The sequence below is a fragment of the Neophocaena asiaeorientalis genome, unplaced genomic scaffold, assembly GCF_003031525.2.
Source record: "Neophocaena asiaeorientalis asiaeorientalis breed wild unplaced genomic scaffold, Neophocaena_asiaeorientalis_V1.1 scaffold54, whole genome shotgun sequence".
In the NCBI taxonomy this organism is placed as follows: domain Eukaryota; kingdom Metazoa; phylum Chordata; class Mammalia; order Artiodactyla; family Phocoenidae; genus Neophocaena; species Neophocaena asiaeorientalis.
Window position 1 is genome coordinate 2,912,865 of NW_020174938.1, and position 13,517 is coordinate 2,926,381.

The 13,517-nt window shown below is 38.7% G+C and overlaps 1 protein-coding gene and 2 pseudogenes across 2 annotated transcripts in view; 2 read left to right on the forward strand and 1 right to left on the reverse strand.

Annotated features, from left to right (window-relative positions):
- REC114 (REC114 meiotic recombination protein) overlaps nt 1-13,517 on the reverse strand; it is a 91,858-nt gene that overhangs the window by 56,669 nt on the left and 21,672 nt on the right. For both annotated transcript variants that reach the window (XM_024761710.1, XM_024761711.1), the window contains exon 2: nt 8,760-8,849. In XM_024761710.1, the coding sequence (XP_024617478.1) occupies nt 8,760-8,849 (90 nt within the window). The remainder of the gene's footprint in view (nt 1-8,759; nt 8,850-13,517) is intronic.
- LOC112410895 (eukaryotic translation initiation factor 5 pseudogene) lies at nt 1,836-3,319 on the forward strand (annotated as a pseudogene).
- On the forward strand, nt 12,856-13,252 carry LOC112410899 (small ubiquitin-related modifier 1-like; annotated as a pseudogene).

Consider the following 13,517-nt stretch of genomic DNA (forward strand, 5'->3'; position numbering starts at 1 on the left):
CTGCAAAAGAGCACAAGGAAACTTTTTGGGTTAAATGAGATGTTCCATACCATGACTGTGTGGTGGTTATACAACTATACACATTTATCAAAGCCCATCAAACCTAACACATAAAATTAGTGAATTTTATTTTGTATAAATTATACCTCAATAAAGGTATCTTTTTAAAAAGAGTTTAGACAGTCGCACGCTCTCCCACATTGCAGCTCAGAGGTCAGGGGCCAACCCGCCAGTGGCCTATCCAGTACCCATCCCTTCTGCTCCCTCCTTGCTGGCAGAGCCAAGTGGGGGCATCTGCCCTAAGGGGTGGTGTGGGTCCCTCTCTGGCCCAAAGAGTAAAGAGAGCTTTGTTCAAGTCCACCGCCAGTGGTGGGCAAGAAGGGGCCCCGTGATACAGTTCTGGCCAGAAAGCAGAGGCTCTGTGGGGGCTTCTGGGAATGGATCCCTTGCTCGTAAAAAACTGTGCCGAGAAGGGACTTCTTGCTTCCTGCGTCTGGACATGGCCCAGAGTGTTCTGAGACCCCAAGAACTGTACAGGACACCTCTCACCACTGGGAGCTGTAGTAGCCATCTTGCAAAAGCATGGAGGGACCTGTCTGAGGACCAGGACCTGCCCCAGACATATTGAATTTGAATCCCTGGGGGTGAGACCAGAACTCATGCATTTTCTGCAGACTCTCCAGGTGACTCTGGTGCACCCAGGACCGAGGACCACTGCTCTGAGCATACAGTGCTGGACCAAGACGTGCCCTGCTCAGCAGTGATTTCGAGCACTCCTCTCCCAGGTGACTGTGGTTGGCCCTGATCCATCATCAGTTCAGTCCTATGGGTGTGAAAGGGCTGCCATAATTATGGACCACAAACAGGGTGGCCTAAAGCAACAGAACTTTATGCTCTCACAGTTCTGGAGGTCAGAAGTCTGAAATCAAAGTGTCCGTAAGGCCAGGTTCCCCCTGCTGTTTCTAGGAAAGAGTCCCTCTTTGTCTCTTCAAGCTTCTGGTGGTTGCTGGCAATACTTGACTTTCCATGGATTGTAGACACATCACTGTGATTTCTGCCTCCCTCTTCACATGCCTTCTCCCATGCGTGTCTGTGTATCTCCTTATCTCTCTTCTTATAAGAATACCAGCCATTGGATGTAAGGACCACCCTAAGTGGTCCAGTGTGACCTCATCTTACCTAATTAAGATCCCATTTCCAAATGATGTCACATTTGGAGGTTCTAGATGGACATGAGTTTTGGGGGACCCTATTCAACCTAGTACAGCTTCCTTCTGTACTTTCTTTTCTCCTGCCCTCACCCTTACTGCCCTGGGGTTATACGTCTTCCTAATAAAGCATCAGCATGCAAGCTTGCTTTCAGGTTTTCCTTTCTAGGGAAACTGGAGTAAGAAAACACCCATATTCCAGACAGCGAGAACATTCCAGAGGTCACCAGTCCCCGGGCAGTGAAGGGTGTGGACCCCAGACGTCCCAGGGACAGCCTGTCCCCGCTGCTTGGTGGCGCCTGACCCGGCCGCTGCTCGCTGTGCTGCCTCCGTTGCGCTCCTCGGACTTGGGTTCGCGTGTCTCACTTCATCCCAGTCCCGGGAGAGCAACGTTGGGTTTATGTCTTTATTTGATGAAAATGATCTGTTGCACAGCCATTGGTACCGTATTGGGGAAACAAAGCATACAAGCAAGAAGCTTACAGCCTCAGTGGTGAAAAATTTTTCATGTCAGAGACCGAGAACTCTTGCAGTCGTTTATGTCATCCCTTCTTCTCCAGACAGGGGATACCAAAAAGCTGCAATCAAGGATCTCTTCATCTTATTGATAAAGCCACTAGAGCCAAAATGTCTGTCAACGTCAACCGCAGCGTGTCAGACCAGTTCTATCGCTAGAAGATGCCTCGTCTGATTGCCAAAGTTGAGGGCAAAGGAAATGGAATCAAGACAGTTATGGTCAACATGGTTGACATAGCCGAAGCGCTTAATCAGCGTCCAACGTATCCCACCAAATATTTAGGTTGTGAAGTGGGAGCACAGACCCAGTTTGATGTTAAGAATGACCGTTACATTGCCAGTGGATCTCATGAGGCGAATAAGCTGCAAGGCACGTTGGATGGATTCATTAAAAAATTTGTTCTCTGTCCTGAGTGTGAGAATCCCGAAATGGATGTGCATGTCAATCCAAAGAAGCAAACAATAGGTAATTCTTGTAAAGCCTGGGGCTATCGAGGTATGCTTGACACACATCATAAACTCTGCATGTTCATTCTCAAAATGCCACCTGAGAATAGTGACAATGGTTCAGGAAAGAAAGAAAAGGAAAAGAAAACTAGAAAGGGCAAAGACAAGGAAAATGGCTCCGTGTCCAGCAGTGAGACACCACCTCCACCACCACCCAATGAAATCTGTCCTCCTCCACATGCTGTGGAAGAAGAGGAAGATGATGACGGGGTGGGGGGGGGAGGATACAACAGAGGAAGCTCAAAGGGGAAGAATGGATGAAATCAGTGACCACGCAGAAGTTTTAACCCTCAGTGATGATTTGGAAAGGACTGTTGAAGAGCGTGTCAATATCCTGTTTGATTTTGTTAAGAAAAAGAAAGAAGACGGTAGTATTGACCCATCTGACAAATTGTAGCTGAAGCAGAAAGACTGAATGTAAAAGCCATGGGCCCTCTTATTTTGACTGAAGTTCTTTTTTTTTAGTTCTTTTTAATAAGAAGATTAGAGAACAAATTAAGAAATACAGGCACCATTTCTTACGATTTTGTCACAACAACAAAAAAGCTCAATGGTACCTTCTTCATTGTTTGGAGTGTGTGGTAGCAATGCACCAAGCTCAGCTCATCTCCAAGATTCCACATATCTTGAAGGAGATGTATTATGCAGACCTTTTGGAGGAAGAAGTCATCATTAGCTGGTCAGAAAAGGCCTCTAAGAAATATGTCTCAAAAGAACTTGCCAAAGAGATTCGTGTCAAAGCGGAACCTTTTATAAAATGGTTGAAGGAAGCAGAGGAAGAATCTTGTGCTGGTGAAGATGAAGATGAGAATATTGAGGTGATGTATTCAAAGACTGCCAGTGTACTGAAAGTTGAAGCTGTAAAGTCTGACAACAAGGACGATGACATTGATATTGATGCCATTTAAAGGGGTGGGTGCAGCCCAGCTTAACAGTGTAATGCTGAGAATCTTTCTGCATCATCAGCCAGAAGTGCAACATGTATGTGCAAAAGCTAAAATGGCTTAACGTCATGCTACACTTTCTACTAAAAATGTATTGCTGTGAGTGGTCTGTATTTAAACCCAACAAGACATCTAGGGAGTCCATACACATATCAGTGAGCAGATGCGGTGTGCTTATTTACAGCATGTCTCTTTTTGAAAGGTTAGTGGTGGACACATTTGGATCACATTTATATAGTTATAAAAGTAAAGATTTCCTTTTGCTCGTTCTTCAGATTTTTGGCTCTGAATGACTTAAGTAGGCTGAAATAATTGGCTCCTTTAAAAAATGCTGCATCATTATTTAACCTGATAGGATTACTGGAGCCTGTTTGATATTGTCAGGTGCTGAGACTATAAAGAGGTCTCAGCAGAATGTGAACATAAACTTACTTATAAATACCTTACGCAGTCATTAAGAAATGTAGTACTTTTAAGTCTTATTTCTAGTTCCTCAGATTGGCATGTGGTAATGTACATTCTTCCCATGCCAAGGTGGACTGATAATCAAATGACAGTGCAATACCTTTACCTTACTGAGAAGTTAAAATGACCTGAGTGTCCTATAAATAAAATTTTAAGAACAGGTTTTGAAACGTGAATTGTGTTTTTTTCATTTCTTCTATACTTGCCCCAAATTGTAGTCTTTGAAGTCATGTGCACTTGCACGTTGGATGAGCCAGGGGAATTATTACATTAACACATAAGCATTTTATTATGTGTATGTAGCTCTTGCTTTATACTGAGAGAAAACTGAAACTCTGGGGAGTGATTAAATAGTAAGCTCTACGATTTTATTTGGGGGAAGCAGGAAAAGGTACACTTAATCTCTAGCAAACACTGAGCATAATTTTTCAGCATTTACTCTTGATTCAAATTACAATTTCAAAATATTTAGACATACTGTATCTTTTGTTCAGTGTGGATTTTTCCCGATAAACTATGGTTCTTTGATGACTTTTGCATTTGGACACATAGCTTATGCTTTTCAGGTTTTCATTGCTATCTTGCCAAAATAAGTGTTAACTATGTCTCAAATTCCCCCCACACACCCCCAAAATGTCTTATTTTTAAAAAAAGCTAAAAGCATACTTCTTTTTTTGTTGTTGCTTTTTTGGTTTTTGCGGTACGCGGGCCTCTCACCACTGCGGCCTCTCCCGTTGCGGAGCACAGGCTCCGGACGCGCAGGCCCAGTGGCCATGGCTCACGGGCCCAGCCGCTCCGCGGCACGTGGGATCCTCCCGGACCGGGGCACGAACCCGCGTCCCCTGCATCAGCAGGCGGACTCCCAACCACTGCGCCACCAGGGAAGCTCAAAGCATACTTCTAAGAGCCTATATTTTGTTTTAAGACTTAGGGTGTTTTTTATTTTCACACTGAATATTGTGAGATACCCAGGAAGTCTGTGATGATGGTAACGGAAAGCAGGTGCCTAGGGCCTGACCCGGCCCATCCTGGGCTTTAGATTTGGAAATAACTTCCTTGTGATGTGCTTGCCCAATCTGCTGATGTAAATTCCCTTGATAGACGGGCTTATGATTACATCTGAGAAATCATCTTGAAGATACAAATTTACACAAAAAGTACACTGTGGGAATCAAAATGCATGGAGTGAATTTTTGGGGGAGTATGGCTTAGAAGATTCACCTCTTTCTTTGTGATCCATCTCACAGATTACAATGAGACCTTAACAAATGTATGTAAGCTTTTTTCACATTGAAATTATATAAACATTTGGTATAATAAAAAATAAAAAGAATTTAAAGAAGATTTTTAAAAATATTACTCAAGTTATATATGTATATGCAACATGCACCAAATTGTAGAGCTACAATATTTCTCAATAGTGATGTCCTGGAATTTAATAAACTTGGTTTTGTTACTCCAGTGCAAAAAATCATTCCATGTATGATACCAAGTTTGTAACAACATCTACCACTGGTGCAAAAGAATGGAGCAGAGATAAGGAAGAGGGTGGGCCCCTATGTCTGAGGAAGCCAAACTGCATTAATGTCACCATTCAGCAAAGACCCATGATACTGACAAGGAGAATTAACTATGTGCTAGGCATCCGTCAGTCCACCATCTGGGATTCTACATTCGAAGTTGAACAACAAATCTTACCTCTTGGCAGCTGATACAAGCCCTAACAGTGGCAGATGAAGCACAACTGTACAAGTAGTGCTAAATTTTAAAAGTCACAAGGAATGCAAAGATGACTTTGCAGGTCATCTCACATTCAAAGATAAGGCTATCTTCCACTAGAGTGGAAAGATGAGTCATCACAACACACAACTGGGGGATGCTGCCATATTATAACAGAGTGTGTAAGGGAGTCATCAAAAATTCATGTCTTTTAAATATATTTGACCTATTTGTTTATTACTGTTTCTCCCCACTAGAATGATGACACTCCATGATGACAGGGATTTTTGTCTTTACTGTTCACTGCTATATCCCAAGCACCTAGTACAATGCCAAGCATACAGTATTTGTTAAGTGAATAAATTATGCCTATGTAGATATTCAGTAAATATTTGTACAAATTCATTATGTCAATGTAAATGATGTAATAACCTTCTCTTACATTTCCTTTCTTGTACAATTTCTCTGATTGGAAGCTAATAATTGTCTTGTTTCTTTATTCATTTTGTTTCTAAATACCAATTCAAACAAATTTTCAATCTACAGATATAAATGCTATAGAAGATGTGGAGAAAAGGGAACCCTCCTACACTGTTGGTGAGAATATAAACTGGTGCAGCCACCACGGAAAACAGTATGGAGCTTCCTTAAAAAACTAAAAATAGAGTTACCATTATTATCCAGCAATTCCACTCCTGGGCATATATCCAGAAAAGACAAAAATTCTAATTTGAAAAGATACATGCACCCCAATGTTCATAGCAGCACTATTCACAATAACCAAGACATGGAAGCAATCTAAATGTCCATCAACAGATGAATGGATAAAGAAGAGGTGGTATGTACAATGGAATATTACTCGGCCATAAAAAGAATGAATTTTGCCACTTGCAGCAACATGAATAGACCTAGAGAATATCATACTAAGTGAAATAAGACAGAGAAAAACAAATATTATATGATATCACTTATATGTGGAATCTAAAAAATAATACAAATGAATTTATTCACAAAACAGAAACAGACTAACGGACATAGGAAACAAACTTATGGTTACCAAAGGTGAAGGGGGAAGGGAGGATAAATTAGGAGTATGAGATTAACATAAACACACTACCATATTTAAAACAGATAAGCAATAAGGATTTACTGTATAGCACAGGGAATTATACTCAATATCTTGTAATAACCTATAATGGAAAATAATCTGAAAATATGTGTGTGTGTATATATATATTTATTATATATATATTTATTTATATATATATAACTGAATCACTTTGCCATACACCTGAAATTAACACAATACTGTAAACCAACTATACTTCAATTAAAAAAATGAACTTTCAAGCAAGGAGATTCTCATTTCTCCTTTATATATTTCTTCATTCTAAAAGTTTCCTACAATGTGTGTGTTTATGTATATTCAGAATAAAGAATGTATGCATTTTTATAAAATTAGAGCTTTTGGAAAACAAGGTTTAAAATGTTAATAAGTGCATATCTATCAATAATTATCTTAAATGTCAATGGACTAAGTGTTCCAATCAAAAGACATAGAGTGGCAGGTTGGATAATAAAACAAGAGCCTACAATATGCTGCCTACAAGAGACCCAGTTTAGGGCGAAGGAAACACATAGATTGAAAGTGAGGAGATGGAGAAAGATATTTCATGCAAATGGAAATGACAAGAAAGCAAGGTTAGCAATACTCACATATCAGACAAAACAGACTTTAAAACAAAGGCCGCTTAGCGACTTAAACATAAGACATGATACCATAAAACTCCTAGAAGAGAGCATAGGCAAAACATTCTCTGACATAAATTGTAGCAATATTTTCTTAGGTCAGTCTCCCAAGGCAATAGAAATAAAAACAAAAATAAACAAATGGGACCTAATCAAACTTATAAGCTTTTGCACAGCAAAGGAAACGATAAAAAAAAATCCCAAAAAGACAATCTATGGAATGGGAGAAAATATTTGCAAATGACGTGACTGACAAGGGCTTAATCTCCAAAATATACAAACAGCTAATATAACTCAACAACAAAAAAAACAAACCCAGTCGAAAAATGGGCAGAACACCTTGATAGACATTTCTCCAAAGAAGACATACAGATGGCCAGTAGACAAATAAAGATGTTAAAAAAAAAAAAGTGAAAAGGGACAAAACCAAAAAAAATAAAAATAAAAAAAATAAAAAGTCTACAAATGAAAAATGCTGGAGAGGCTGTGGACAAAAGGGAACCCTCCTACACTGCTGGTGGGAATGTAAGTTGGTACAGCCACTATGGAAAACAGTATGGAGGTTCCTCAGAAAACTAAAAATAGAACTACCATATGATCCAGCAATCCCACTCCTGGGCATACCCCTGGACAAAACTCTAATTGAAAAAGATGCATGTACCCCTATGTTCATAGCAGCACTACTCACAACAGCCAAGACATGGAAACAACCTAAATGTCCATCGACAGCTGAATGGATAAAGAAGATGTATACACACACACACACACACACACACACACACAACGGAATACTACTCAGCCATAAAAAAGAATGAAATTTTGCCATTTGCAGCAACATGGATGAACGTAGAGATTATTATACTAAGTGAAGTAAATCAGACAAATATCATATGATCACTTATACGTGGAATCTAAAATATGATACAAATGAACTTATTTACAAAACAGAAACAGACTCACAGACATAGAAAACAAACTCATGGTTACCAAAGAGGAAATATGAGGGGATAAATAAGGAGTTTGGGATTAGCAGATACAAACTACTGTATATAAAATAAACAATAAGGATTTACTGTACAGCACAGGGAATTATATTCAATATCTTATAATAACCTATAATGAAAAAGAATATGAAAAAGAATATGTATATATATGTGCAACTGAATCACTCTGCTGTATACCAGAAACTAACACAACCTTGTAAATCAACTATAATAAAAAATAAAATAAAATTAGAGTTTTATAGAGGACTCTATCAATTGATAATAGCATGCTTCAAATTTTCTTTTAGCTATTTTCTCAAATCTATCCCTCTGCACATGCTCTTTATTCTATCCGGAAAACCCACACCCATCTCTCTATAAATCTAACCTGTCTTCAACCCAATCTCCCCAATGAAGAATCCTTTATAACACCGATTAATCTCAATCCTTTAATCCACTTTGACTCCCAACAAAACCCTAAACCCCTTTAGGGCAGGAAATATTCATTATGTTTTTATATTTCCCACTGTTATAGAACATTCAATAAATGCTTAATTTGTTGAACCTGATGAATTTCAATGAGACTGAAGAACCTTGATGATACAAAGTTAATGTAAAGCTACAAAGATAAATATATCTACATATTAAACTATATACATAAAACCTACCAACAGTGTCTGTCCTTGGGAAATGAAGAAATGACCCGATATAACTATGGTGAGAACAAGATGCCCAGATTCTTCACTGGAGTCAAAAACCTTGAAAAAGAGAGAAATGTGTATAAGACATTTCTGTAATACTAATAAACTTATAACCAAACTATTTTCTCACACTGATCTTCCCACTCTGAATGTTCCCTTTCCCTCATTTAATCTGTAATCATTCCCCTATAGTTTCAAGTTTTCCTCATATAAGGGTTAACAGCCAGGCTTTTATAAAATATAACTAAAACCAATATTTTGGAACAACAATAGTAAATGAAGAATCAAGAGACATGGGGCCTGAGCCAACCACTTTTGAATTACATTTTAATAAATCATGAATTATCTGTGAGCCTCAGTTTCCTTTCTGTAAAATGGGGATAATGCTTTACAGGTTGCTGTCAGACTACAGAGTCAGTTTCTTTGCCACATAATCCATTTTTCACAACCCCTCAAAACTTGGTGTTTCCTTTGGATGAGCTTTAATTTGTAATGTCACTCTTAAAAATAGGGTGCCCCAAACTGACCATAATATTCTTGGTATGATCTAATTATCTCCATTACTTGCAGTAATGAAGCCTACAATTACATTTATCTTTTGAGGGGGTAGTCCCATTGAAGAGTGATCTTACATCAATAAAGTTCCCTGAAATTTCATCACCTATGTTGGTAAATCATACTTTTACTTTCTGCATCTGAACCTAAACATAAGACCTTGCACTTACCCTCATTATATTTTACCTTGTTAGATTTGGTCTACGGTTGTGGTGGGGAGTTGAGGCAATTAAAGCAAAATGTCATGGAGGTCATGACTCATAGATACTTAAGAATGGGATTTGGGTCTTAAGTGACTACACTGTATAGGTGTCTTTAATATCATTGATAAACACTGTAAAGGTAAACATCCTTGTACAAATAGGATGAAATTGTAGATTTACCTTAATGCTCAAAGCTCAAAATAATTAACACATACCTAACTCAAGTATACCGTTATAAGGTTACTGCATTCTATTGAGAAATAATGTTCTATCTTATAGTTCCATATGCGGGGTTTGAAGCTTCACTGCTATATTTAAACTCAAGATTTCCTACTGAGTTTTCTCTAATTCACTTTAAATTCCAAACTTAAAAATCGAATAACATTTTAGATGTCAAGGTGGGTATGATAAACCCTGCATTATTTCTTTCAGTAGTTGTTATTCATCCTCTTTCCCAATATTAGGAATTCAGTTATTTGTACAACACTCTTCCCATTATAGTTTAGATAGATTATCGTGTATGTTTCATGACCACTTAAAACCTCAAGAATAGCTAAGAATGAAGCATAACTATACAAACTGGAGTCTGTTAAGCAAATTCTTTGGGAGGCAATACTCTAACATAACAGTTTAACGATATTTTTTTAGAAATATAACATATATCTCCAAAAGTGTCCAACAAATGAACAGTTCAATGAGTGATGACAAAGTAAACACACAATCACCACTCAGATAAAAAAACAGAAGCCTTCCAGAAGGTACCCTAGTGCTATCTCCCAATCACTATCTGCTCCCTCCTCCCTCTAATATCCATCCTGACTTCTAACACCATAGTTTAGTTTTATTTATATCAATGGAATCATACAGAATTCTTTTATGTCTGGCTTCATCAATGTTGTTGCATATACCTCAGTTCATTCGTTATCATTACTGTAGAATACCATTCTATGATTATACCACAATTTATTTTTTCATTCTTTTGTTGATGAATCTTGTTTTCCAGTTTAAATCTACTGCAAATAATGCTGTTATGAACATTCTTATATGTCTCTTGTTGGGTAGAAACACTCATTATAGAGATGCCAATTCTTTCCAAATAATTTTATTGTTTTTTCTCCCCTGCCCTCCAAACTTTTACATCTCATTTTTTTTTTGGCCGCACTGTGCACACGGCATGTGGGATCTTAGCTCCTCGAGCAGTTGGAAGTGCAGAGTCTTAGCCAATGGACCACCAGGGAAGTCCCCAAACTTTTACATCTAATTGACCACTCAACATCTCTACTTAAAGGTCTAATAGTCATCTCAAAATTAACAGCCCCTAACTTGAAGTCCAAACCTTCCCATTCATTCATTCATTGAACATTTACAAAGTGTCACGCAAGTGGCATCTGTGGCCTGTCACCAGGTGTAGGAAGTCCAAACACTTCTGCTCACTACATCTTGGTACTGGAGTCACCATGGAAAACAACACAGTCAAGCAGTGGAGGGAACAGCACTTGACTCACACAGAAGAAACAGAGCAAGATCAGTATCAGTACTGGGGGTTGGTTCCCCCATGGCCAGCAGGGGGGAACCTAGGCAGCCATGCAGGGCAGCCGGCCTGCACTCAGCCCTCATGGCTACAGCACAATGACTCCTCCTTCTCCCCCCAGGGGACAGATACAACAGTGGGGCTGGCCAGGTGCCATATGATGCTTAAGCAGAACACAGGAGCACAGGCTGTGAGGACTCTATTTCTTGCTAAGTAAGTGTTCCAGGCCCAAGGTCCATTCTTACAGCCGAGAGAGGGGATTGCAAGACTGCATGCCCAAGATTGTCTTTCACAACACAAAGCACCTACCATGGACCAGGCTGTTGTAGGCTTTTGACTCCCACAGTTTTCCCATCTCAGAATATAATTCTATCTTTCCATTTCATTAGGCCAAACTGTGGAATCATTCTTGAATCCTCTACCTTTTGCATACACATACCCATCAGCAAATCCTTCAAAATATGCAGGATCTAACCACTTCTCCCAGGTCTGGTCTGAGTTGGCATCATCTCTAGTGGGATTATTATAATAACCTCCTAAATGGCTTTCTAGCTTCTGTTCTTGCTCCCCTTTTCCAACAAATTTTATTCTCAATACAGTAACCAGAGTGATCCTTTTAAAACCTAAGTCACGTCATGTCATTTCCAGTTCAAAGCCCTAGAGCAGCTTTCCATCTCATTCAGAGACTCATGCAAGGTGTTCCACAATCCATTGCCTCTCTGCTCTCATCGCCCCTTTTGGCCATTCTGCTCCAGCCGCACTGGCCTCTGCTGCTCTTTGAACCTACAAGGCACATTCATGATTGTAAAACTCAGGGCTTCTCTATCTGGAATTGTCTTCTCCTAGATCTACATGACTCACTCCTTGATCTTTTTCAGGTCTTTGCTTAAATGTCATATGCTTAAATGTCACCTTTCCTGACCATCCTAATGAAAACTGCCACCAGCTCCCTGCCCCATTACCCAAACCAGATAGTTCCTGTTCCCTTTTCCAATTTTGTTTCTTTATATTTACTTGTTTATCTGTCTATGTATCTTCTTTAAAAGAAGATTGATGTAAGGGATTAAAAACAACACTCAATGAATCCAAAGGAAGCAAGAATAAGAATATAAAGGGAAGAACGGGTGGGACAAACACAAGACAAATAGGAAGATTACAGACATACACCTAACCCTTTCAATGGTCACATTAAATGTAAATGACCTTAATCAGGATTAATTTTGCTTCTCAGCTACCCATTTTCTCTTCATTATTTTTCAGTGAGAATACATGAAAAATTACTAAGAATCCTTTTCTCTTTCCTTATTTATTCTTTACACACTTCCCACTCTTTTTTTCGCCCTCTAAAGAGATTTTTAAAAATAAATTTATTTTATTTAAAAATTTATTTTATTTAAATAAATTTTTTAATTTTATTTTTTTAAAATGTAAATGGCCTAAACATCCCAATGAAAGGCAATCTGACAACAGGATGAGACGACAAGGCACAACTATATATAAACATACACATATGAAGAGGTGAAAACAAAAGGGTGAGAAAAATATATACCATGCTAGTACTAGTCAAAGAAAGCTGGAATAGCTATTAATTTTAGGCAAGACTACCAAAAGGTATAAAGAAGGTCATTTCATAATGACAAGGCGTTAATCAAGAGACGTAATTATCCTAAACATTCACGCCCCCAATAAGAGCTGAAAAATACATGAAGCAGGCAAGGTTCTGCCTACCCAAGGCCGCTGCTGTGCAGAGACCCCGGGGGAAGCCACCATCACCATGTCTGACCAGGAGGCAAAACCTTCAACTGAGGATTTGGGGGATAAGAAGGAAGGAGAATATATTAAACTCAAAGTCACAGGACAGGAGAGCAATGAGATTTACTTCAAAGTGAAAACGACAACACATCTCAAGAAACTCAAAGAATCATACTGTCAAAGACACGAAGTTCCCATGAATTCACTCAGGTTTCTCTTTGAAATTCTCAGAGAATTACTGATAATCATACTCCAAAAGAACTGGTTATGGGGCAGAAACTAACACACCATTGTAAAGCAATTATACCCCAATAAAGATGTTAAAAAAGAAAAAAGAAAAAAAAAAAGAACTGGGAATAGAGGGAGAAGATGTGATTGAAGTTTATCAGGAACAAACAGGGGGTCATTCAACAGTTTAGATATTCTTTTTATTTTTTTTAATTTTCCCTAATCCTTTATTTTTAAAAATAGTTCTTTTGTAACATGATGTTCAAAACAGAATTGAAAACTGGCATCTCTTTAAAACATCTGGTAATTTGCATTCTAGTGTCTATTATTCATTATTGTTTGTTTCACCGTGCTGAGTTTTGGTGATCAAACCTCAGCCCCCTTCATATTGCCGCCTCCTTTTTAAAAATTACATATGTGCACAGAGAGGCCGCCTTCCAGGACTGTCCACTTTCA